Source organism: Anarhichas minor, unplaced genomic scaffold (assembly GCF_050575085.1).
Source record: "Anarhichas minor isolate MPS153535 unplaced genomic scaffold, ASM5057508v1 ptg000010l, whole genome shotgun sequence".
NCBI classification, from domain to species: Eukaryota; Metazoa; Chordata; class Actinopteri; order Perciformes; family Anarhichadidae; genus Anarhichas; species Anarhichas minor.
In genome coordinates, this window is record NW_027466456.1 from 2,464,931 (window position 1) to 2,486,699 (window position 21,769).

General features: G+C 41.5%; 2 protein-coding genes across 2 annotated transcripts; both read left to right on the forward strand.

The window, feature by feature from the left end:
* Nucleotides 1–2,590: 2,590 nt before the first annotated feature.
* LOC142946346 (cytochrome P450 2J4-like) lies at nt 2,591–8,922 on the forward strand. The gene is made up of 9 exons (XM_076087497.1): nt 2,591–2,868; nt 4,207–4,369; nt 4,494–4,643; nt 5,147–5,307; nt 5,881–6,057; nt 6,159–6,297; nt 6,514–6,701; nt 7,300–7,441; nt 8,182–8,922. The coding sequence occupies exons 1-9, from the start codon at nt 2,668–2,670 to the stop codon at nt 8,355–8,357; spliced, it is 1,497 nt and encodes a 498-aa protein (XP_075943612.1). The 5' UTR covers nt 2,591–2,667; the 3' UTR covers nt 8,358–8,922.
* A 1,153-nt stretch (nt 8,923–10,075) lies between these two features.
* il23r (interleukin 23 receptor) lies at nt 10,076–20,585 on the forward strand. Its single transcript, XM_076088548.1, is given in 16 exon segments — nt 10,076–10,189; nt 10,408–10,537; nt 10,659–10,834; nt 12,164–12,287; nt 12,380–12,546; nt 12,921–13,073; nt 13,158–13,313; nt 13,430–13,512; nt 14,102–14,303; nt 14,408–14,611; nt 14,888–14,986; nt 15,122–15,277; nt 18,062–18,202; nt 18,386–18,473; nt 19,201–19,291; nt 19,620–20,585. Coding segments are annotated over 16 exon segments (2,685 nt in total). The 5' UTR covers nt 10,076–10,128; the 3' UTR covers nt 20,274–20,585.
* Nucleotides 20,586–21,769: the final 1,184 nt, after the last annotated feature.

Genomic DNA, 21,769 nt, shown 5'->3' on the forward strand with positions numbered 1-21,769 from the left:
TGAGTAATTATCAAGTAATATGTCAAGAAATATGATGGCAATAACTCATGAGCAACAACAATCTCAGCTCAGAAATGTGATAACACACAAGTGCAAAACCTCTCCAGTCTTTCAGTAGCCTTTCACTTAGATTGCATCGTGATAGTCTAATCAGAGTCAAGTCAAAAGTACAAAGTGCAGCGGGAACAAAAGTCATCTAATCTAACTGATCTGATCTGAACTCATTTGCAGTTGCAGGTAAAAGTGGAAATGGGTTGGACCGCTACGGTACACGGCTAAAGACTGCTCTCTTATGTTTGTCATTTTCAAAGATAAGAACACAAGATCATTATACAATTTTCAATACTTTGCAACTATAGTGTGATTGTGTTGAGTTTTTGATGCTCACTCCTCTACCTCCATGTCCTCGCCTTTTCAACAAAACCATGTCATTAATCAATTAATGTGAAAGGCCAACGCTGGGATTCAACCACAAACATTTATTGATTCAAGAACAGAATGAAACATCCTTAATACAGACTTTTAAACATTCTTTTACAAGTTTTGTGCAATCGCTACTTAAAGAAGTTGAGAATAAATGATGAGAGTGATGACCGTCACCTCAATCAAGGCAAAATCAAAGAACTTTAGTGAGGCTTTGATTTGCGCGTATGGATGCTGGAATCTATTTCGATATATTTTGCTAGATGTGAAGGAAATCATGCATAACTTATGTGGAGCAACTACATAAGACATAATCAGCTAATGGATATATGACAACCTAATATATTATGATCTCCCGTTGCTCCATACTGGTGAATGATCTACTCAGAATCAGCTCATTATATTATGCAACAATTAATGGTTCAACAGTTTATTAATGTCATAAGTTAATGACATTCAGTACAAGCTCATCAGACCATTGAGAGATCGATACTGTATCAGTTCAAGTATGTTGTAGAACAGTAGATGACTTTATAGTTGTATGTCTTTGTGGTTTTTTTTGCGTCTCTTGACAGTTGCTTTGAGTCTCTTTGCAGCTGTTTGGCTTCTCTTTGTAGATGTTTTGTTCTTGTTGTAGTCATTTTGTGTCTCTTAGTTGTTTTATGTCTCTTTGAGTGACATTTTGTACTTGAAGGCCAGGGAGCCCCCCTGGGCCCATGTCCAGTAGACTTGTTCAGTAATCAATCTATGTGTGAACACACTTCTGTGGGAGGACCGTGGGAGTGCAGGTGCTGTAATTACTGTAGCTAAGATACAAATCAAAGGCAACTGGGCTTACTGCCTTAAAACAATGAGTGAGTCCAGTTGTCTTTGACTTAGAACTTGCAAATATCCTCTGACCTGGGTGACTGAATCTCCACAGACATGGTGATCTTTTTTTATATATAAAATTATTTTGGAGGAGAATGGTCAAATATTATGAAAACTAGTTTTCAATGTGAATCAGATACGTGATCTTCGATTGTGTTGCGTCAGCGAGGCTCAGCCAGGACCCTGAACTCTTCGGGGGAATAGGTGAAGCCCATCACACCCTCCAAGCTGGGCATTTCTCCAGGAACAGGAGAGAAGGTGAAGCGTTGGAGGAGAGACGTAAAGAAAAGGAACAGCTCCATCCTGGCCAGGTGCTCTCCTCTCTCGAGTAGCTGTTTCAATTCAAAATACAAGTTACATTTGACTTGACTTATTTTGCTGCTGCACCTTTTGACACCATGGTGTCAAAAGGTGCAGCAAAATAATTCAGTCATTATTAAGGTGGAAGTGACATCTCACCTGCACCTCATGATTTTACTTCTACACTTGTGAGGATCCTCAACAACATAGTACTGTTCCTAGCCTCTAATCTTCACCTGAACTAATGAATTATTATGTATTCTTAAATATTAAGCTTCCCAGTAGTATATAAAGTAGTTACAGTTAGCCCCACATTTACACGCTGCAAGATTGAAATAATGCTTACGTATTAACGCAGCTACAGTTGTAATCCACTGATTTATGGTTCTGAGTGGGGTGATTCTGCAAAGTGAGTACTTTTAGTATCTTAATTTAAATACGATTTCGAATTTAGGACGTTTACTTGTAACAGAGTATTTCTACTAATCTTAATTTCAAAGAGCATTGCTACCTTTACATAAACAAAAGATCTGTGTTGAACTGAATGCTTAGGTGGAAGCCCATGCATTTCTGCCACTGTGATGAAAAAATAAAGATCCTGTCAGTCATAATGAGGAATTTTCTCAAAATAATGACCTTAGCATCACATAATTAGGACTTAGTATCTGATAATTATGAGATAGGCCTACTATCTTGAAATAATTATGAGATAGAAAGAGATAATTATGATATAGTAAAACATCACAGTGGTGGGCTTCCATATAAACTGTCTTTTATGAATATGACTAAAACATATTCCACTCACTAAATCTTGACCCAAACAAAACAAAAAAAGACTTAAATGTGAGTTTAAACCAACCACAATTTTCATTGAGCTACTCAGATTAAAAGCTACATTGTATGTTTGTGTGTATGTTTTGTGCTTTTATTTTGAAGGTCAGACACGCAATAGGGAAGTCTTGTCTTCTTGTGAAACACAAACCTTCCGCCCGCGTACTTCACTGAGCTTTGACCGGTGGTGCTCGCAAAGTGAACACCAGAAAATTAAACAAGTTGACATAGTTAAGCAGTCAAATGGAGGCACTATACAATGTACTGGGCTTAGAGTGGATGGACTGCGGGAGTATTTTGATATTTCTGTGTGTTTTTCTGTTGTTGACTGATGTTTTGAAGAACAGAGCTCCGCCAAACTTCCCCCCAGGACCGTGGGCTCTTCCTTTCATCGGTGACCTACATCGCACGGATATCACCAGATTCCACCTGCAGATTGGAGAGGTATGTTGTCAGTGTCAGGGTGCACACGGCCTGCAAACAAGGTGCTGTGTCGCATAGTGTCAGCTCGATATGTGATTCCCCCTTTTACCTGAACTGACCCTTAACCATCATCTGAACCAGCAAAGGGAGCTGGTAAGTGTGAAGCAGGTGTGTGTAGAGCTGGTTCAACTACTTTATATACTGCTGGGTAGCTTGTGAATTCCCCACCAGTATCAATTAAGTCTTATTTTGTTTTTAAATATATCTGTAAAGCAGTGGTGGGCCGTGTGTTTTATACCTGGGCCTTCAGTGCTGTCCTCCTACTACAGTTGAACAACCTCTAATAACCTCATTATGACGCCACAGCTACGAGTTATTATTTGTTTCGTGTAAGAAACGCATATACATGTGCATCTCAATGAATTAGAATATCATCGAAAAGTCAGTAATTCAATTCAAAAAGTGAAACTCATATATTATGTAGATTCATTACACACAGGGTGAAATATTTCAAGCGTTTATTTATTCTAATTTTGATGATTATGGCTTACAGTATACAGTATGCACTCAATACTTGGTCGGGGCTCCTTTTGCATGAATTACTGCATCAATGCGGCGTGGCATGGAGGCGATCAGCCTGTGGCCCTGCTGAGGTGTTATGGGAGCCCAGGTTGCTTTGATAGGGGCCTTCAGCTCGTCTGCATTGTTGGGTCTGGTGTCTCTCATCTTCCTCTTGACAAAACCCCAGAGACTCTCTCTGGGGTTTAGGTCATTCAAGAATTTGGGGGAGATTCACAAGGAGTGGACTGCGGCTGTCAGAGCTTCAAGAGCCACCACACACAGACGTAACAACCTGTCAATCACAAGGTAGCCCCGCCCTAAAGCATACCCTGCTTTATGGTCTAGTTGACTCTAAATGGACCATAATTTACTAAATGAACATCATGCTGTATTGAAGAAGACTTGAAACTAGAGATTGAGACCATAAACTCATGTTTACAATGTTTACTGAGGTAATAAATCAAGAGAGAAGTAGAGTCATTTTCTCATAGACATCTATACAATCAGACTTCTTTTTGCATCCAGAGGAGAGAGATTGAAAGTTTAGGACACTTCCACATCGGCTTCACTTTTCCAAATCAGAGGTTGCCGCCTGAGATAAACGGGGCATTATACCACTAAATAACCACAACGGAGTTTAGGACAGAAAGAGAAGCACATCAATGCAACAGTAGTCAGTAATGTCTACTGTAGCCGGCTGTGGTAAAAGCTAGACTGATTCTTTTGTTGTCAACATCCTCAGAAAGTAGGTCAACTCAGTGTTGAACCAAAACCCACCAGTCTGCTCTCTGTGTTCAGTTTGCACAGAAATATGGAAACATTTTCAGCCTCCGGCTCTTTGGTGGAAGGATCGTGGTCCTCAATGGCTACAAGCTTGTGAGAGAGGCCCTGGTCCAACGAGGAGAGGACTACGTGGATCGCCCCTCCATACCGTTATTTGATGCATTAACGGGCAACAAAGGTAGCGCGTGTTGCATTTAGTTTGAAACGTTACTGGTAGTTATTATAATGATGACCATATTAGCATTTAGCTAGCCCTTAGTTGTGTCTTATTTCCCATTAATGCTGCTTTGGTTTCCCCACAGGTCTGGTGATATCGAATGGCCACCAGTGGAAGGAGCAGAGGAGATTTGCTATCCGTACACTCAGAAACTTTGGTGTGGGCAAGAAGACCCTGGAGCTGTCCATCCAGCAGGAGTGTCATTACCTCACTGAGGATTTTGCCCTTCAGCAAGGCACTGAACAAATCATGTTTCTCCACAAGCAACAACTAATAAGCTAAAATAAGCTTTTAAAAGGCAGTACGCCTTTTTACAACTAAGCATATATTTGTTTTGTACCTCTGTGCGGGCGACGATGTGTTTTTGGGTTGTCTGTCCGTCCGTCCGGTCCATTCTTGAGAAAGTAATATATCAGGAACACATTGAAGGATTTCTTTCAAATTTGGCAAACATTTTGGGCCATAATTCAAGAATTTGTATGCTAATTATCACACATTTCACACACACACACAAAAAAAAAAAAAAATCTTTATTTGTGTAGCACATTTCATAAAGACTATGAAGCTCAAAGTGCTCTAAATTTAAAAAAAAACTAAAAACCTTGCTTTTACAAATATAATAGTTAAAAGTGGTAGGAAGAAAGCATGCAATTCGCACTAAAATTTTAAGTGTTGTTTGAAGAATTTTAACAGATGAATAAATGTGTGTCTTATCTACATTTCCTCTTTATTTTACAGGCAAGCCTTTTGATGCCCAGCCACTGATGAACAAGGCTGTGTCCAACATCATCTGCTGCCTGGTGTTTGGGGATCGCTTCGAGTACACTGACAAGCAGCACCAGCTGATTCTTCAGACCTTCACTGAGTTACTGTACTTGGAGGGAGGTTTTTGGGCACAGGTGAGCCGGCTTTGAACGATGCAGCAGCGTACAGTAATCTTTTCTATAGAACAACAAATTAACATGACGTTGAATACTACGTGGTAACCAGTGGTGGAAGGAGGAGGCAGATCCTTTACAAAAGTAAAATAATGAATGCAACAATGTCAAAATACTCCATTGCAAGTAAATGTGAATTTAAACGTACGTAAAACACAAAATCGGTAACGTGTAATAAAAATATCAAAAGTATTATTATATATCACATAATTAGATTGTAACTGCATTAAAGTGTAAGTAGTATTTTACTCCTTTTAATTACAGTAATAGCTCGTTAGTCCAGTGCTGCCCAACATGAGGACAAGATGAAAGTGAAGGACTAGTTTACCTCTAAGCAGTTTAAGATTCTATTTTTAAATTTTTGTGTGAAAAGAGGCTTACTGCAGGAACTGTGCAGGTGTATATAATGACACAAGTGACATTGATTTATTGTGATTTACAGGGAGTGTCTGTATTTTTTGACGAATGCAAATTTGCAGCCTCCACCTGTGTCTTTTGCCTTAAATCCCAGATAACCGTCTTCATGCCCTGTAGGTTTATAACGCGTTACCCTTGCTGATGAAGTGGCTTCCTGGACCTCACCAGAGGATATTCTCTCTGACACAAGCTTTGCTCGACTACATACAAGTAAAGATCGAAGAACACAGGGAAAGCTTTGACCCCTCCTCACCGAGAGACTACATCGACTGCTTCCTCGCAGAGATAGGAGAGGTGAGCGTTTGAATGTGTCTGCATTGTGTTTGTCCTCTTTTGCATTTTTCTACTACAACATGTCAACTGATACGAGAAACTGTCTCTTGTGTTATTAATAGAACAAGGACAAAGACGCTGGTTACGATTTCAAGAATCTGTGTTTTTGCACTTTGGACCTTTTTGTTGCTGGAACTGAAACTACGACGACTACTTTACACTGGGGACTGCTATACATGATCTACTACCCTCACATACAAGGTGTGTGTGTGTGTGTGTGTGTGTGTGTGTGTGTGTGTGTGTGTGTGTGTGTGTGTGTGTGTGTGTGTGTGTGTGTGTGTGTGTGTGTGTGTGTGTGTGTGTGTGTGTGTGTGTGTGTCGCCCACAGGTCAGGCCTGTGCTATTAGAGTAAGTGGTGTTTCCCCCTCAGTCATCTAAGCACAGACCCTCATTGTTTCCTGTCTTCACTGTGTGCAGAGAGAGTCCAGGCCGAGATAGATACTGTGGTCGGTTCATCCAAGAAGCCTTCTGTGACTGACAGAGAAACGATGCCTTACACCGATGCAGTCATCCACGAAATCCAGAGAATGGCCAACATCCTTCCCCTCAATTTGGTCCGCATGGCGGTCAAGGAAACCACGCTGGACAAGTACACAATCCCAAAGGTACACCATGCTCATACGAGAAAGTATTGCATTATGTGAGAATTTAACTTTGTTTTCTAAGTTGGATTTTCTGACAGCATAGCTTTCAAATATGGTGTTTTTTGGATACCAACTGAAAAACAGAGGAAGCTTAACTTCAGAGAATAAGTGAACCAAATCTGCAAGTTGATTTCTATGATGTATTGAAGTGAACTGTATAACCAAGGATGATAATGACTTCCTGTAAGGTAAGAAATTAGTTTAAAATAATCATAATTAATGTAGAAAATACATTTATTGAGTTATGATCACCCGTTATAAGTAATGGGCCTAAAATGTACAAAACCACTGTTGCACTTTTGTTGTGCTAATTATAGATTAGCAGGCATTTTACAGTTAATAAATTAATCAACAAAATACTACATGTGTCCATTTGGAAGCTCTTCTGGGAGCGTTTGATCATATCACATAATAATCAGCCCAGTTGTCATGCAGTTCAAATTTCTTTGGAGCACAGAAGTTCTGGTCCATGTTTGCTTATTTGTCGAGATTAAAGATACATTCCTGAAAAGTAGAGTCTCTGTTTGATTTCCCGTTTTCATCGATGACATTTCCTCAGGGCACCATCATCATGCCGACACTGACCTCGGTTCTACGTGACGAGTCCATGTGGGAAACTCCACACACCTTCAACCCTCAACACTTTCTGGACCAGGACGGCAAATTCAGGAAGAGAGAAGCCTTCCTTCCCTTTTCAGCAGGTCAGTCAGTAGTTACAACGCTGTAGAAGTCAGTAATACGTTGTTTCAACCTTAAGGGCTTTACAGATGAAAACAACACAAAAAGATAGATACTATTGCTTGCCAGCAATCATTTGCATGTTTAAGCATTTACTCGGCCTGCATCGAATAGTTCGAAGCTAAACATTCAGCTTGTATCCATATTTGTTGCAGATAAGCTTTAAAAACCAACATTTTCACTACGGCTTTCCGCACACAGTGACGAGTTTTATTTATTAAAGATTCAAAATCTTTGTGAGGAACTTTAAACTTGTTATTAAACAGTCTCAATGTAATACCGATGCCACTTTATGACCTACATAAGTAAACGAGACCATCAGCGTAAAGATGGACCTTTTGTATATAGTTATTCTTAATGCCTGTAAAATGGTGCCACCGGGTCAAAGTCAGATGAAATCATGCAGGTTCACTCCGGAAACATCCGGCTTCATTGCCACCTTTGGAAGCTCACCAAAAATCATCACAAAAATGCTTAATTAAAAACAGACTAACTCATTAAATCTGATGAATCACATTATTTATTGGAAAACCTCAATAGAAGCTTCGATTTAAAAAAGAAAAAAACGACAGCCCTGCTACCATTAATCATAGTTGGGAGTGTATCAGGTTGCATGTCTATTATTTGGTTGTTTCAGACTCTGAGCTGCAGCAATATGATATGGTCAAAGTAAATAAAAGTTGTGGTGTTGTTGTCCTCTCAGGGAAGCGCGTGTGTCTCGGGGAGCCGCTGGCCAGGATGGAGTTATTCCTCTTCTTCACCTCCCTCCTCCAGAGGTTTTCTTTATCGCCGCCGGCTGGAGAGCAGCCCAGTCTGGACTTCAAGTTAGGAGCCACTCTCTGTCCCAAACCGTACCGCCTCTGTGCCGTACCGCGATAGACCGACACCACCAACACAATGAATCAATGTGTCACTCGACGCGTATCTTGCAATACATCAACTTTACTATCATTTAGTAAAACATAATGTGCCTGTCGTTGTTTTTCATCTCGATAAGCTTTTTAATAAGATTTTATGTTATAAATGTGACCTACTGTATTCAAAAGCATATCACAGTTCACTCATTTCTTAAATACTTTCCACAGCACATTGTTTTTGTCAGATTTGCTAAACCTTTACGTTTGTGTAACTGAATGGGTTAGTCGATGTTGACACTGTGGTTTCAGTCGGAGGTTTTGCAGGTGAGAAAAACACTCTCATCAGAGAATCCTACATTAGTCTCAGTGGTGTTTATCAACCTGTATGATGCCTGCTGTTATTCTGAGTTTAATGTTAACTGGATGTTTCAGTCATGAAATTTATGTGACAAAAAATGTTTCATCTATATCCGATTAATATGAGAAAGCTCTTTACATGACTGAAAGTAACACTTTGAGGTGTTTCTCTTAAATTTAACCTTTTGTTTAATTTTTTTGAATTGACATATAAAAACATCAAAGTTGAAGCTTGAGGTCTCCTTTCATGTGAACATGCACCTCGTCTTACGTCTGGGATTTCCCTGTAAAGCTTTTGAAGTCTGAAATGGAAAATAACCAGCGAGGAGCTTGAGAACGTCTGTCTCTGCTTCTTTTTTCTCAAACAGTCGACACTCTGAAGGAATACGAACATACGCAAGCAGCTAAATGAGAACAAATATGGGAATTTAATAATTTATTTTGTATTGTGAAGTGACCTCTTTAGGACTAAAAGTGTAAGTTTGTTTTACCAACCTTGCTACTTAAAAGGAAAACCAATACATGTGTATGTATTGTCAGTAAATCATATTTTAATGTTTACTTCAGTGTTTACCTTTCTGTTCATCAGCACGTTTTAAGGTTTACTGTAAAACCCCTCAAAAGTGTCGGGACTAATGGAAATAGGTTGCTGTGAAGCTACTGTCAGCAGCTTTTTCAAAGTATAAAATGACATGTTACATGGTACACTTGATTATCTGCTAACAGCAGTGCGTGTAATGAGAGCAGCGTTGCTGCATTGCTGACATTCAAAGTCAACTCAGCCTTTTGTGGTGATGAAAAACAGGCAGAGAAGTAGGACAACAACGTTCAAAGTTTCTCAGTTTGCCAAAATACCACCAAACTAGGTCACTGGCCTCTTTTAAGATGTCTCATTCGTGCAAAAAGAGATTCATCTCACAAAGCTTTAAAAGCAAGTCGTCTGTGGAAGATGCAACAATGGCTTAAAACGGTTGGATTTTATCTCGATAAGAAAACCTCGCGCAGACGGCGTGAAACTCTGGTGAGCTTTATCTGAACACGTCTGCTAATGTTACTTCATGGTATCTTTGACAAGAGAAGAAAATGCAGAGAACCCAAATTACTACTGGATTTAACATTTCTATCTACTTCAATGTTTCATGAAATCAAATGTTGAGATTTAACCCAGTGCATGTTGATTCTCTGCAGGATAACGCAGTGACATAAACGTCTCTTTACTGCCGTGGTGCATGTGTCACAGAGCTAAAGTTCAACAAAACAGTGCGTCTTCCTCATTTTAGCCGGAATGTGTACACTGATGGCCGAGGTAAGTTTTGAACATCACATACGGAAAGAAATTCCCGTTGAAGTGATTCTTTAGAAAGAAATACCTTTTTGTTTTTCAGCTGCCGAGTTAAGCCGAGTGGATTCTAAGAGGTTAAGAAAGATGAGCTGAGATGAATCTCTCCTCAACCTTGTGGAGATTAATTATTATACTTCTCAGTTTTCCCATCAAGCGTGAGTATCCATCCATCCACATCACTACTATCAGCCTGTTTCTGGCTCTGATTCAGTGAGAAAAATGTTTCATAGCAAAGCCAATGCACATATATAATGGGAAGAGAGGGAATCATCTTGGGATTGAAACTTGTTCACTGTATGGCCGGCATTCAAATGCACCATTGCTTTGGATCGTACTGCTGTGAAACCCTCTGGGTGTGTTTCATTGTGGACAGGTGGCCCTTTGCTCCCGGCTGGCTGCCAGCGCTTCAATGGCTCTGGCTACCTGACAGTAAAACCAGCTCCACTCTTCCTCATCGGCTCGAACCTCACAGTGTACTGCCGCATCCTGACGTGTGAGCGGAGGTAGAAAATACGATCAAATATTATACGATACAATATGAATTATTGTCATCTGTACTTACATTTTTTATGTATAAAAGGCTTTTCAGAGATGTTCAGATGCAGTCGTGTTTTTGTCTTCCAGTTTCACAATATCCCTGGAGCTGAATGGTAAGACTGTGGCTTCTCGGAAGAAAGTCAACTGCACCACGATGATGTTCAGTCTGTTCAATGTGCAGAAACCAAATTCCATATTGCGCTGCAAGCTGGAGAATGATCAACTGTCTAAGGTTGTCACTGGACTGGACCTACAAGGCGGGCGTATGTACAGTTACCAATCATATGAAGTTGGGATTGTGGGAATTAGAAAGAAAAAGCAATATTTTTAGAGAGTATTTATGTGTGTTTTGGGTGGTTGCTATCGTGACTCTGCAAGGTGGCCGGCCTGGGTGCATTCATTCCTTAATTTCTGGTAGTTTTATGTCGTCAAAGAGGAGTATCATCAGTCCGACGACCCCTGGGGGAAACCGATAGCTGGGCCTGTTTTTGTGGCTTTAGCTGCGTATGAGAGTCTCATTAAGGGGTTTAAAACTCACTTGAGTTCATGGGCCACATACAACCAGGCGGCAAAGTCTGAAGAGTGAAACCAATGCAGAAGTGCCTTAAACCTGCATTCTGTATAATGGGCATTAGGGGGCGACTCCTCCGGTTGGAAAAAGAAGTCGGATTGTATAGAAGTCTATGAGAAAATGACTCTACTTCAAACCAAGAACCCGTTTAACGAACACATCGACTTCAAAATGAGGGAACGTGAAGAGCAAAAATGCTGACTCATTTTACCGGGTTTGAGGACTCATTCCTGCCTCTTGTTACTTTTAGCAGGACGGCACAACCTCAAGTGGACAGGAAGGAAGCAGTGCATTTAATAAAGAAATTGGAATACGTGACATTTCTGGAATTTACACACTTAGCAAAGTCATCCAATGGGCCCGATTGGTCCCTTTGGCACCCCTGGTCTAATTACAGAGTCACATGTGGCGAATACATTATGCAATATCATATTCATCACTATGGTTTCATGAGTGTATAATCCCCTGAGACTAAGAATCTTTGTGTTTTCGTTAGCTTAGAATGAGCCCTTCAAAAATCTACACAGGGAGCAAGTCCTCTTCAAGGAGTCGTGTTTCTACAGTAGCCCAGAGTGGACAAACCAAACACTCCCTAGAGAGAGCCTTCCACAGGTTTACGTAACCTGAAGGCCGCTGTAGCTCTCAGACACACATGGAAATGAGCAGGGGGTTGTTCTGTTGGTTGTTCCGTTGGTTGCAATTTGCAACCTTTGCCACTAGATGCCACTAAATCCAACACACTGCTCCTTTAACACTGGGATGGGCAGCTCTCATAGAAGAATAAGTAAATGAACGTGTTCAAAAATATGAAGTATTAAAAAGCTTGAAGAAGCAAAACTTGATTTTCAAAAAATTTAAAGTTTGAATGAAGCTGTAGAAAATTCTCCCGTGATTCTGTCATTCTTTTTGTCAATGAGCACTCTGGTAGACATAGATTTGTTTTGCGTTAACAGGCGTACAAAATGTCAGTGGCCTGCTTTCATTATTTTTCTAATCTGTTTTTCATCCTCTGTGCTTAAAGTCCCTCCAGATAAACCTGAAAACGTTCTCTGTGAAATGTCAAGGAGCTCTGATTTTATAACCTGCTCATGGGAGAGAGGACGGGAAACGCACCTCCCCACTACCTACAACATTTCACTCAGCAGGTATGGTGTTAATTATAGGTCCAATGAAGCTATTGCCTTGTTTTCTTGCCCATAAGACAACAACAAACCATACTTTTAATTTTGTTTATCAGAGAAAATGGGACCCAGATGCTGTTGGGTCAGATCCGGGATGCTGAAGAAATCACCATACCCCGAGCAAAGCTAGATGAAAACAATACACACCAGTTGAATATCGCTGCTTACAACCACTTTGGATCATCGCGATCTGATCCGTTCTTCCTCTGTGTGAAGGATATAGGTAAGCTCAACACTTTCTCTTTAAGGAGTGTTATTTTAAGATTTATTCTATCTGAAGTATTTCCAACAGAAATGAGTCATCCTGTTCATTCCTGTTAACTGTCGTGTTATTCTACCGTCGTCACAGTTTGACTGATTTGACCTGGCTATCAGCAAACCGTTTCTCTGTTTTTGTAATATTTCTTTGAAGGGGAACAATTGCCCCGCCGACTCAGCCCACAACTTGTTGCTGTTTCAGTCGTTGACTTTTTGAGTCATTACCGAACTGTTATATAGTTTTGTTTTTGAGTTATTTGTGCGTGCTGTGAGGTCAATCCCACTGGATAATGGCTGCCACTTGTGTGCATGCTTCTTCTGTGTTCTTTTGTATTGCAGTAATACCAGAAACCCCTCGTATCATGCAGATAGAGTTTAGGGATAACTCCACAGCAGCCCTGTTGCAGTGGAAAACTTCTGGATCCTCAGAGAGTCTCAGATCCGATGTCCGGCTCCGCACAGATAATGGCTCTTGGGTAAAGTGATGCCGCGGCGCTCGTGATGGCTGTGTGGTTATTTGCAGCGGCCGTGTGACTTATCGCCTTGATGTTTTCTAGGAAGTGGGAGAGGGAACAGAACCCACTGAGGGTCGGATTCAAGTGGATGGACTGAGGCCTCTGACTGATTATGAGTTCAAGATGAGAACATGTAGCTCGCCCGGGTCAAACTCCAGCAAAAGGTCGTTCTGCAGCAAATGGAGCCCATCTGTTGGGTGGAAAAGTCCTGGAAAAGGCGAGCTCACAATTCTTACTTATCATGCAACAGAGGCAATCTGATACCCGTGATGATGTGAGAGTCTGTCGTCAGTGAAACAAAACCCACAACTTGTGGCTCAACTTTATCTTTAGGTCCATCTCAGCAGATGCACGTGTGGAGGATGCTAGGCGGCCTGGGGACCGATGGGCTGCGGTTGGTGATGGTTTTGTGGAAGGTAATGTGTCAAAGCTGTTCAAAGTATTGTGATACTTGGCCGTGGAAGTCATTATAAAGTGCTTAATAATGTGTTTTGATTATAGTTAAGTGTTAAGCTTGATGTATATTTATGACTTTAATTATACAGTGTAATAAGCAGATTAAAATGCATTATAGGTATGTTTTTAATGCATTTTAGACATTAGAGACAGTTATTTTGGTAACACTCTTGGCAAAGACCTGCTAGACTGTACCCAGCCAAGAAATAGTCACACAGCCTCCCATGAAACCACAATTTGTTGTTTTTACTCTTTGGTTTTAGTATAGATTAAACACAGGAGTTATAAAGTGTTAATTAGTGAGCATTAAAGGTGCCAGTAGGTACCTTTCCCCTGTTTCCAGTCTTTATGCAGAGCTAAACTACCCATCTGGTGGCTATGGGTTCATATTTAATTTACAGATATAACAATGGTATCAATCTTCTCATCTAACTACTGACAAGAAACCAAAATAAATTAATATATAATCTATAAATAACCATATTCCTCAAACTGTCGTAATAGTCCTTTATAACGGATGGATAAGTGATGGGTGGACTTCTTCCTCAGCCTCCATCTCCAGACGATTACAGCGGCGCGGTGCAAAACTACGAGATCTTTCTGGGTAATGACCAGAAACAGGAAGTGACCTGTCCTGCTGCTTTGAGCCGGTGTTCACTTCAGGTACCAGCAGAGCTCCGGGCACTAAGCATCAGTGCTGTCACCTCGTACGGGACGTCTCCACCGGCTGACGTGCCACTCGGACGCTCAGGTGAACAAATATTAGATACACAGAAGATAAAAACCTTCATGTTTAAATTGCAAAGAGAAAGAGAAAGATAGAGTGTGCTCATGTCTTGACGTCTAACTGTTTAGGTGATTTTGGACCCATTTTGAGAGAGTTGGCTCCTGCAGCTAATGTCAGCTCCGTGTTGGTCTCCTGGTCGTGGCCGGGGAACAGACGCCCGTCAACATCTGGAGAGGAACCACTGCACTACGTGTTAGAGTGGACAAGTGTGCCTGTGGCAGAGCTGCAGTGGCAAAAAGTGCCTAAAAATCAAAACGGCACTTTCATCAGAGGTACACACACACACACACACACACACAAAAAATGGTATTGCATCACATAACATGGCACACAAAGTTTAGAAATGTCTTCAGAGATGAAGCAGTGGCCTCTTGTGGGCAGTCGGTGAATTACACCAGTTTGTGCTTTTCTAGTTCTAGTTTCTAGAACATCTGTTCTCAACTGTCTTTACACAGCTGCAGCCAATGTTCATGACCAAAGGTGAGTGTTTGTGAAACATGGTGGCGCTCGTGGTGAGAGTGTTGAAGTTTCCCTCTGTGTTGTTTCAGGTCTGAGTGCAGGTGTGAGGTACAATGTCTCTCTGTATGCTGTGACCACCAGAGGCGTCAGTGCTCCATCATCCGGTCTGGTCTACTCCAAAGAACAGAGTGAGATTCTTAGACAACACAATGTCCCCAAAACCACAATTTTACAATTTAAATATCATCTGAGTTTATTATACATTTAAGAGGGATGAAGACAACACATGGTATACGGCCTCTGTCTCATTGTACCTGTTTCAGAGCCAGCGTCTGGTCCCAGCATGTCAGTTCTGGTCCATGAGTCCAGACGGATCCTGATCCAGTGGGACGAGCTGCCTGTAGTCGAGCAGAAAGGCTTCATCACAAACTACACCATCTATCTCCAGACGCTGGACTCCAGCAACACAGAACTCAGCGGTGAGCTTTTGAGTGCATTACATGGGCATAACATGGCATAACATGGGCAGGCTGTTCTAAATTCACATCATGGAAAATGTGTTTTCTAAATTCTATAATCAAATTTTTCCAATGCTGTGAGCACCGAGAACGAAAATCCATTAACCTCCGTTGTATTGTGGTGCCAGCTATTTGAAAACGTGACTTATCCTGTAAAAAGGACGAAACTGTTTGCTTGGCTGGATTCCACCGGGACCGTTTGATCTAAAGGTTTGGAGGAAACACAACTCTGTTGTGAGTCGTTTCCTGTTCTTGCACAGAAAAAGGACTTCTCTTTTACAGTGCTCGGTTAACCGTATGTTGTATGTGCGTGTACTTTACCTTGGCTTTCTACCGCACCCATGTGTGTGCACATGTGTGGGAAATTTAAATCCGCAGTAGTCTGCATGTATTGTGTTACATAATGGAAAGTGTGCAGCCAGCATTGATACTCCCCTCCCACAAAGCGTCAGTGCATCAGCAGCAGGGTATTTCACCTCTCACTTCCAGTAATGTGGTGAAAGTCAGACAGCAAACTGATGGTTGCTCTTTTTGAATCTTCTGTGATTAATTACCTCCATCAAGGAGATCAGGTTTTTTGGTTCGGTTGGTTTTTCATTCTGTCAGCAGGATTATGGAAAAAACTATGATTTTCATGAAACTTGGTGGAAGAGTGTAGCATGAAGAACACATTAAATATCCGAGCGGATTCACATATTATAAATACCCGGTTTATTTCCCAGAAGACAATCTGTCTTTTAAATGTTAATCTGTCTTTTTTAATATCGAGTGTCTCACAAAGAAACTGACGCTCAAATTAGGTCTCTGTCATAAAAACAAATGGTGGATTTCTTTTGCTGCAAGGAAAAAAATAATTCAAGCGAGGCTTCCATCAGCAATGGATTATGGTGGTATTTCATTTATGCATGCAAATGTATTAATGTTAGATCCAGTAAATCATGCTGCGTTTCCATTTGTCTCATTTCAGTTTGTATGAGACAGGTGGTTTGTTTTCTTTATACAAGCACAGAAAAAAACACCGTTTTATTTTTCTGTGTAAGGCCATATTACACAAACTGTCTCCTTGTCTATGATCTCTATTGAAGCCAAAAAACGATCAGCAGCTGCAAACTCTAATCATGCAGACAACTGAGATACCTCATCCCGAGAACCTTCCCCGTTTCTGGTGAAATCGCTTCTTACGGTTTCTGACCCTCATCTTGGTGTGAGCAGAGACATTTTAAACTAGATTTTGCATGTAAGATTTTAAAAACAGGATTAAGCATCATTTGTCCCAGCACTGAATTCTCTTTTATTTAACTTTTTTTTAGGTTTTTTATGTTGTTTTTAGCTTTTTTACCGTTAACTTTTTTGACGCTATCTTGGCCAGGACCCCCTTGTAAAGGAGATTCATAATCTCAGTGGGATTATCCTGGTTAGATAAAGTTTTAAATAAATGATTGTTCACTTTTGTTAACATTGCTAGATAGGGCCCTTCTAGTTATTTATTGAAACAGCTAATACCCACATAAGAGCCGATGGAGCACACCAGATGCTTCATACTTTGACATTTGCTAGTTTTATCGTCTCAGAAGGCCTGACTTGGAGTTATATGCTACAAACCTCTTGGATGGCAATTTCTCGATGTACAACTGTGGAATGCAGACGTTCACTAGTGAGCAAATTGATCTTTCAAACACTGGTTGTCATCGTTTTCACAGAGACTTCTGTGAATCATAGAGTTCTCTAGAACTGTGTTTGACCACAAACAGGAAGCCATGTGGCTACCTGCACACATGCAACCTTTATGGTTGCTACTAACCAGCATGCTTCACACACTATTTCTGGAGCTTCAGTGTGAAAACACCTGAGAGCTTACTTTTTCCTGTTTCTTATGCGACATCTTTTGTGTGTGTGGTCTGGATGCAATCGCTTCTATAAGTCATTTTATCTAAAGTTTCACTTTAGTTGCAGTAAATACATCTGCATACTCTTGGGTGCTCCTGCAAATGATGATGTTCTTTAGCAACAGAAAAATTAGGCTCAGGTCGAGAGCCAAAATGTCAAACTCGAGGCTTTAAAACAGCAGACCCCCGCCCTAAAGCATCCCCTGCTTTATGGTCTGTTTGACTCTAAATGGAGCATCATTTACTAAATGAACATCATGCTGTATTGAAGAAGACTTGAAACTAGAGATTGAGACCATAAACTCATGTTTACAATGTTTACTGAGGGAATAAATCAAGAGAGAAGTAGAGTCATTTTCTCATAGACTTAAATGCAGTATGACTTATTTTTGCAACCAGAAGAGTCGCCCCCTGCTGGCCATTAGACAGAATGCAAGTTTAACACAATGGCTTCCCTCTTCAGAACTGGAGTTTGCAGCCTGGTTGGTAGAAACTCCAGATACCAAAATGTTTGTGAACAAGCGCTGAAAGAAGTGAGTTTTTCTTGTCCCCTTGAAGGACTTGTCGTCCAGAGATTGAGATTGTTTATGTTGTTTGTGGCCAATAATTAACTTTCAGAGGTAGAGCAGGTTGTCTCCCACTATGAAGATCGGCGGTTTGATCCCCGGTTCATCCAGTCCATGTTGATGTGTCCTTGGGCAAGACACTTAACCCCATTGCTCATGAAAGCTGTTCCTTCGATTACTGACTTCCGCCTGATTGTAGCAATTGAATTAATGCAGTTGAATTTGCCTAACTGCATATTTTCAAACATAAAATAACTACAACGACAGTAATTGTGACATTTGCTCTCCTCCAGTGACGGTGCCCGGCTCCGGCCCCAGACCGATGTGGCTGGACTGTCCTGAAGGAGCTCTGGCTCTGCAGCTGACTGCATCCACCTCGGCAGGAGAAGGGCTGCGGGGGAACCGGATCTGCTCTCAGCCTGAAAGCCCTGCAGGTCAGTCTCCTGCTGCCATCACGTGCCCACACTGACACCAACATCAAGGCTGTTCTGCGGAAGCAGTTGCCTATAACTGTAATCCCCCCCACACACACCCACCCCCTCCCATTTTAATGTCTGGACAATTAAAGAGTTTTAACAACTCTCTGACTCTATCTGTTCCCTTCTTGTCTCCTGTAGTTGGCCTGCTGATTGTGGCGGTTTTCATCGTCACCCTCTTTATAGCGATCATATCCAACCTGATGTGCTGGAGCTGTGTGAGGCAAAGGTATCATTATTCATGCTCATTGCTTTGTGGAAAACAACAGTCATCATCTTATAATAGCGAAAGTGTTCTGATGATGAACATCACTTTTGTCCTTCAATCTCCTGCAACGGATTTTGAACGTGCATATAGCTTTTATTTTACTAGTAACCAGGATGGATGCCACTGTGGCTGATTTTAAATGCCACACCGCAACACGAGCACATGAACAAGAAGCCACACGGCTAACATGAACAGAAAAAACCCCAGCTGTCGAAAAACATCATACTCTGTATATGTGGTCAAAGCACCCCGATCTGATACTGAGTGTGTGCTCCAAAATGTGTCATCGCCATCATTAGGAACACACAGTAGCCATTGGTGGAATATAACGAAGTATATTAACTCAAATATTTCCATTTGAATGCCCCTTAATACTTACAACATCATATTGTGCTTTTTACCTCACTCCATCTATGTGACAGCTTCAGTTATTTAGCAGATTTAGAGAATGAACGTTAGCTCCACCTTTACCAGCGGAAACATAGTCGTGAACACATTAATGCATCACTAATTATAAACCAATAGTACAATAGACATTGTTCTGAAATGGGACCATTCTGCATCATAAGTATTTGTTTTTTTTAATACTTTTGTACTTTTATTTAAGTAAGATTTTGAACACATGACGTTTACTTGTGCTCTGGGAAACTGCTCTGACTTTAAAAACCTTGTTGTCTTTCTATCTCAGGATCAAACAGAAGTGTATGTCGTGGGGACCTGCCTGGCTTCATGAAAACTTACCAAAACTAGGAAACAGTAATGCCATCCGACTTCTGGAGGTAATAACAGCAAGCCGATGAAGCCAACATGTGTTGACATTCACGCTTTCCTCTTTTTGTGTGAACTGCTGTCACCAAAATAGCAACAGCTAGCAACTGCACCAACACCAACAGTACTTAAAACAGTTTTGAAACATGATTAAAAAACAACAACACTAGTTTCTAAATGTTTACCATCTGAACCAAAGCAGGAAGTGATGTTATTCTCTGCTTTCACAATGACAACTTTGTGAGCTGCTGCAAGTGAACACCAGAGACACGTTTGTATATTTGCATTATATTCATCACTTCAAATCTAACTGTGCTTTTCTTTGTTTTTGGTCACCAGCAGTACGGAAGTGAACCGTCCTTCTCGTCCACATACAGCGACCCTCCGCTGTCGCCCATCAGTTTCATCTCTCAGGAGGAGAGGGACGACGTGTACCCCACCGTCCACGTCGACATATCCCACGTCGGGTCGGGACCCACGGCGGAGACACCTTTGCTAACCTCAGACTCCGGGACGATGCTTGTTGACAGCCTGCTGGAACATGTCAGCTACAAACCCCAGATTGCCACATCAGCTCAATTAGGAGAGGAGTGGAAGGAGACGGAGGACGAGCAGAGGGACGTACCGTCAAATGGGGAGGAAGACAAACGTGTATTTGGAGGATTGCTGGGAGCCTTTCTGTCCAGCGCCAAGGTGGATTTCTCTGATCCACCGCTGGGGCTGACCCTCAGCTCTGTCGGTGGTCTCCTGTGGCCTAAAACTCCCGAAACAACAAGTTTCTTGAATGGAGGCTTCCTACTGGGGAGGAGGGGGACTGAGAACGAGGTGGAAGCGGATTCGCCCTCTCTGGATTTACAACAGGGTGAAATAATGACACCTGACACTGAGGACACTTGTTTATCTCAGCATACAGTTGAGACAACACTGACTGGTGGTTATTTCCCCCAAGCAGCCGCTGTGAGCAGCACGACACTGTGGGACACACAGAGGTAGCAGGGACGATGAGAAGGACACAAACAAACAGGACCATCTGCACTACTAAACTGATTTCAAAGAAAGCATTATATTCAAGCGCCACTTTGCTTGAATAACACCACGCTGCTGGAAACCCAGGCTGTGCTGCTGGGCCCGCTGGAGGGAAGGGAGGCACGGGAGAACCAGGACTGAGCGGGGCGGACTGTCAGACCCTGCTGCTGTATAAAAATAAAGGTTTTCTACATGACAACTTTCGTCCACTGACCGCCATTAAATCAACACAAAATGAAAAGTTCCTTGTCATAACTTGAATAAATGACGTAATGTTTATTTTGAGTTTGACTGAATGCCATTCTAATAAGTGTTTAGCAATAGTCACCATTGTTAGTTATAGATAGATGGACTGTGTTACACTGTTACAGCAGTTGAGCTGAAAAGACAAAGATAGTATGCAAAAAAACTACACAATACAGCACCGTCATGAAGTTAGGGTTTTAATTTGTCTAATGCTTTCGTATTACAACCAAACACCTGGACAACTAACGACGATCCCGTCGGCCTCGGCTGAACTTTGTGTTTGGTGATAATTAGCAAAAAGGTGGTGAACATGGCATGCACGTTAGCGTGCTGATGTTAGCATTTAGCTCAAAGCACCGCTGTGCATAAGTACAACCACACAGAGCTGTTAGCATGCCTGTGTTATTTTGTTGCTAAGCTTTAGCTGCAGAATCAAGTCTGCAGCTATGAAATAACATTTCACATATTAATGAATGTGGTCTGATCTTTCTCCAGATGCTTCGTGGTATTCCTGATTAAATCCAAAAAAACTAAAACGAGACTAAGACCTGTGACCTGTGTTTTTTCATGTTAGCATTGTGTTATGTGGCGGTGAAGTGACGCCGAGTGTGAAATTGTTCCAAAACACACCCAAGCAAAAGTCAGTTGGGGGGGTTTCCCTGTTACAGATAAGTGAATGGTATCGTTATCTGAACCATAGGTTTAACTCGTACATGCACCACCTGCAGTTACACACTGTTTTTAAGACTTCCTGAGCGTTGTCTCACTTCCTCATTGGTCTCTTCTTCACAGAGAGTCTTAATAATGAATCTTCAGGGGCCTCGATGTCTTTGAAAATCTTCTGCAGTTATGTTACTAATCCGGAGCCCAGAACTGTGCATCTAAAGGTGAAATGTGGTGCAGCTTCAGAGGAAAGTCCCCCACTGCATCACATGGGATGTGATTGACGGAGTGAGAGACTTTGGTGCTGTGTGGAAAATGTGATGGTGAAAAAGCATCTGAGGGTTTGTTGTGCTGAGGCAGGTGTCATACACTCCAAGATGTCATCTGAACAGCAGCCTGCAGACTTTCCTCATCAGGTCACAATATGTTCACTTCTCTTCCTTTTGGGATTCAGGACTATGTGGGATCAAACCTGCAACTAAACTTGATTACAATTGTCAATTGTATACAGGTACGTTAAATTTGATCTCTGCATTTAACCCATCCGAAGCATT

Coding starts and splice junctions, on each gene's coding strand:
- LOC142946346 (XM_076087497.1), top strand. CDS start 2,668: ATGGAGGCACTATACAATGTACTGGGCTTAGAGTGGATGGACTGCGGG. Junction 4,644..5,146: donor GGATTTTGCCCTTCAGCAAG/GCACTGAACAAA, acceptor TTTATTTTACAG/GCAAGCCTTTTGATGCCCAG. Junction 6,702..7,299: donor ACAAGTACACAATCCCAAAG/GTACACCATGCT, acceptor ACATTTCCTCAG/GGCACCATCATCATGCCGAC.